The sequence below is a fragment of the Sitophilus oryzae genome, unplaced genomic scaffold, assembly GCF_002938485.1.
Source record: "Sitophilus oryzae breed Bouriz unplaced genomic scaffold, Soryzae_2.0 scaffold_1574_pilon_pilon, whole genome shotgun sequence".
NCBI lineage: Eukaryota > Metazoa > Arthropoda > Insecta > Coleoptera > Curculionidae > Sitophilus > Sitophilus oryzae.
The window spans coordinates 1-5,160 of record NW_022146252.1 but is presented as its reverse complement, the minus strand read 5'-3'; the positions used below and the strand labels follow the sequence as shown (position 1 = coordinate 5,160).

At 37.7% G+C, this 5,160-nt stretch overlaps 1 protein-coding gene across 1 annotated transcript; it reads right to left on the bottom strand.

Annotated features, from left to right (window-relative positions):
- Positions 1–6: 6 nt before the first annotated feature.
- LOC115879055 (death-associated protein kinase related-like) lies at positions 7–2,952 on the bottom strand (the record flags this gene model as incomplete). The annotated part of the gene is made up of 3 exons (XM_030895689.1): positions 7–459; positions 1,955–2,201; positions 2,688–2,952. Coding segments are annotated over 3 exons (879 nt in total), but the record flags the coding sequence as incomplete, so codon positions are not given.
- Positions 2,953–5,160: the final 2,208 nt, after the last annotated feature.

Here is a 5,160-nt window from a genome sequence, read left to right as displayed (position 1 = left end):
TGAACAAAAATAATCTAGTGGCCAAATCAAAACAGCTCCAAAGTATCAACAAAAGGCACGGCGGACACATACACCGGACCGATAAGAACTAACTAACACAGAATGCCCCGGTCGATGGTGATGGTTGTCTTGGTGACGGGCGGGTGTGACAGGTGTCTGCACGCCGTCCCGCACTGCGGACAAAGACAGTTAGCGGTGACTGTGTACGTACGGACGCCGGGTTCGGGAAAGGACCCGTTCAAAGTGTTGCGCTTATGCGACGGAAAGTCTTTGGATTTGGGCGATGGTCCGTCCGTCGTCGTCGTCGTCGTTATGCAGCTGAAGCTCTTTCGCTGGCTGATCGGCGTCGATTTCGGGGTGATGGGATTCGGATCCGTGGGCAGGGCGAGGACGGGCGCTAGGTTGGACTTCAGCGAGATCCACGGATGGTCGAGGAGTTCGTGAACCGTAGGCCTCTCTCTGAAAAATAAAACAAATATATCAATATTCAAACAGATTTAGATATAGATCGATTCGCAAATGAAAATGATCAATTATAATAGCTTTATCCAGAAAAGATAAGCGGATATAACAAATAATATAAACACACAATTTCGATCCATTGCATATGTACCAATTATTTTTGCTTTTTAAACTTATGGCATAACCTGATAAAATCTGCCCAAGGAATCAGGGAAGATAAAAAAAAAGCAGAACACAGCTGTCATACATCATACATCCTCTCGTTGGACAAATATGTCCAAATGTCCAATATAAGACATGTATAACTTAAGATCAACCGTCAACAGTACTGGGAGAATTTTCAGGTCAGGGGCTTGGGGCACCCTTAAAAAGAAAATTCCACTTCTCCAACTCTCAGTGGATGACATTCCAAGAATTTACAACTCTGAGAAACACCTCACTGTAGTATTGAGTAATAAAAAGGATTGGAAGGAAGAAACGTTTGCTCAGCATGTAAAATATCATACTATAACGTGGTATACTGATGCTTCCACAACCAAAGCAGGGACAGGGATACGAGTATTTGGGCCGAAAACTAAATATTCCGAATCAATGGGTACCTACCCAAGCATCTTTCAGGCAGAAATTTACGCTATCGAAATATGCGTAAAATTTATCTTAGATAGGAACTATCGAACACAGGAAATAGCCATCTTATCCGATAGTCAAGCAGCACTAAACGCGATCAACTCAGTAACCATCAATTCGAAGTTGGTCAAAGAATGCCTAGAGAGGCTTAATAAATTAGACGAAAATAAAGTCCTCCTACTTGCCTCCTTCTATCCGTTGGGTGCCTGCTCACCAAGGGATAGAAGGCAATGAAAAAGCAAATGATCTTTTATGCTATTAAACTTTTATGCTTTAATTTAAACCACCAATTTGTTGTCAGAACGTCGGGGACAGCAAGATAGTAGCTTTATTTCAAGACGTTTCTAGCAAATATTATGGTTTCGTTTGGTTTGGTGCTGAGTTCTTGGTTATTTGCAATCAAATTGTGCGATAGTCGAATTATGATCTGTGAATGTGGATGTAAGCACGTGAAAAGTTCGTCAAAAACTAACTGAAGGTAATCTCTTCTCCAGAAGACCAGCCCTGTGTCCAGTACTATCTGTTGAATATCGCAGAAGTCAACTTGCTTTTGCAAGAGAACATGAAACCTAGAATCAAGAAGATTGAAGTAACCTGTCGTTCTGGTATCACCTGACTAATTTGTTTCGAAGCCCTTACTAACTCGGTTATTGCGGATATATTGTGTTATTGTGGATATATTGTAGATTCTATCTCTCAATAGAAGGAAATTGTCAGTAGGTATGAACTCCATTCTCATCTTAAACTGACAAACTAACTAACTCTCATTTTCTCTTTGCGTGTATGTATTTAATTTTAATTAATTATAGGGGTTTAAGCGTACTGGAGTTTAATTGTAAAGTTCCAATTAACATCAAATACTTACCTTGGATCAACCACAAGAGCGCCCTTGATAAAATCTATGGCCGAACTCGATACGTCGCCAAAGTGTTCAGGTTCGAAGCTCAGCGAGCACTTGGATATGTTTAAGAACGTCTGCTGCTTGCTGTCTGCTCCGAACGGACTGAAACCGGACAAAAGTACGTAGGCCAGGACTCCCACAGACCAAATATCAGTCGATAAGCATATGGGCTCGTAACTAAGCACTTCGGGTGCTACATAATCTACAGTACCTGAAATAGACCAGACAGCTTGTGTTACAATAAAAATTTAATACAAAGAAACTTGATTATTGATTTGTTGGTAAAAACAAAAAGAAATAACATCGTTGTAAATACTGCCATAGCAAACACTAATACATTGGTACACTAATTTATTGAATAGTTAATAAATGTATTATTAAATTATCTTCTACTTATTGTTACTACTTTATTAGGTAGTTACTACTCAAGGTAGTGAGGTAATAATAGGCGGTTGAAGCGTAATGCTAGCCACATTACCTTGTATACCGAACGGCTCTAGTATGGAAAAGTACCTTGCTACTCCCAAGGCGTTAAACGCTATATACGGGAGCTATTATTATTATATATCTTCTACTTATTCATAGATTATCACAAAATTAAACTTGAGAGACAGTCAATCTGTCATCATAAAGCATTTTTATGGTAAAACCTTTGTTATCAGAGAATACTTATGAAACTGTGAAACAAGATCGTTACCTAAAATTTCCCGCACTGTAACACCAGGTTGCAGAACTTTTGAAATACCAAAGTCGCACAACTTGATGTCGTCACAGCTGTCCTCCACCGAGAGTAGTAGGTTTTGAGGTTTGAGGTCGAGATGGGCAATGTTGCGGTCGTGCAAGTACGAAACTCCCTCGAGGATCTGTTTCATGGCTTTGCGGGCTTCCATTTCTCCCAGGCACTGACCGCTGTCCAAGATGTGTTGGAGTTCTCCGCCCGCGGCCAATTCCAACACCAGAACCTAAAAGTAAATATAGTTGTAATATATATACTCCATATTTGAACTAAACTGTACGAGGGTTGTTTTTTATATTCTGCATAAAGAAACATAGTAGGCGCCTGTTGACATATATCAAATGTCAAAATTAACTGTCTTCTTCAGTTAACTTAACGCCAAAGAAACTAAACCGCTTCGTTTAAAAATGTACCTAAACTGAATTTTTGAAGAAGACGAGTTAGTCGAATAATGGAATTAAGCCGAGAAAATTTTTGCCCAATAATTTTTTACAATTTTCGAAGACAGTTGTCTCAAAAAGAATGTCTTGCCGAATTGGTTTTTGTTTACGGTAATGAAGAACCCTGAACCATATCTGTCGATAGTTTCTCATTGGTATGAAGAATTTAAACATGGACAAGAAAATAGACATGTCACATATAGTGAAACTGAAGCATTATTGGGCATTTCAAAGACCTCAATTCAAAAAATTTTACATGAAGAATTATCTGTAAAAAATAGTTTCTCGCCGGATACTGCATCTGTTGACGGAAGAATAGAAAGCAATTAGAGTTAATTGGTGTCAAAAATCTATACAAAACGGATTTACTCTTATGAACCCGAAAATAATCACCAATCGGCTGTTTGAGTGTTCCGAGATGAGCCAAAACCGACGAGTTATCCGTTCCCGAAGTATTTCCAAAAACTCTTAAGATGGTGGCGACATTTGTATCAAAAGCGGGTCATGTAGCAGCAATTCCTCTGCAAAATCAAAAATCTATTACTGCTGATTGGTCGCTGACTGGAATACATATCTAGGTATTTGTTGGCTGGAAGTATGTAATTGCTGAGTTTGGAAAAACCAACCCTCAACGATGAATGATCCTCCACCAAGAAGATAAAAGTTCCCACACACCTAGAAAAACAATGGATTTTTTAAAGCAAGAAACCATCGAATTGTCAGACCATCCTCCATACAGTCCAGACCTAAATCCTAACGACTTTTTTACTTTTCTAAAAATTAAGAATAAACTGCGTGGTCAAAGGTTCCGGTCCTCAGAAGATGCAGTCAGTGCTTTTAAAAACGCAGTTTTGAAAGTACCAACTGTGTAGAATAACTGCTTTCAGAATTGGTTCCAACAAATGCAAAAATGCATTTCACTTCGTACAGAATACTTCAGACAACCCTCATAGCACTTCAACTGAAATTGAATTAATTAATAGCGATTATTAATACTACTAAATACTACAGCCTGATCATAACTAGCCAGCCGGCTTACGAATATATGTAACAAGTACAGGGTGTCCCATTTTGGTTGAAATCATACGGTATCTCCGTTATTAGTAAAGATAGAAGGATGCGGTTTGCACAAACCTGTCCTACTTTTTGTCAAACGGAAGATGCTGTCAACAAAATGTTCATAGCCCTCTTCGTTTCTGAGCTACGGGGTCTTTTCGAAAATTTTGCAATTTGGGTCAGCCCCCGTATCTCCGTTATTATGAATAATATGGAGAAGATGAAAACTGATTCTTGGAGAACTTTTTACGCAGAATACAGTGACGTAGTCTGTTTTTCTACGAAAAAAATATTTTTGAAGATATGAACTAAAGTTATGTCTTATTAAATGGAACACCCTGTATATTTATAAATCATATGATCCGCCTTGCTATGGGCTTCTCAGAAATATATATCACTCTATATTTATTTTCACTATTTACTGAAATATTTAAAATATATCATTTTCTTATATAAATAACAAACAATCAAAATGGTATTTACTAAAATAGTCATACAAATATTAAAATTTATTTGGAATTGATATATTTTACTTTTAAACTGTTACCCCTGAATCTCTGAATATAGTTTTCTTTTTTTATAACGGAATTTATTATAACGGGATGGGTTTTGCAAATATCTAAAAGCTTGCATTATTAAAGCATTTTCCAGGGGTTCGACATGTGTTAGTTGCCTCGATATATTTCATATTTCAAAAATCCCCAAAATCAGAAATCGAAAACGGACAAATCCAGGAATAAAAGAGGCCATCATATGGGTGCTTGGTTTCAATTCATTGATTTGAGAAATAATAATTTAACAAAATTGTAATATTTACGTTGTAAGTTAAGTTGTGAGGGGGAGCCCCATCTTGCTGAAAGTATATTTCACGTAAATTAGCTAAAGGAACATTTAAAAGTCCCGATACGATAGCTTCCAAGATTTACGAACAGCGGTAG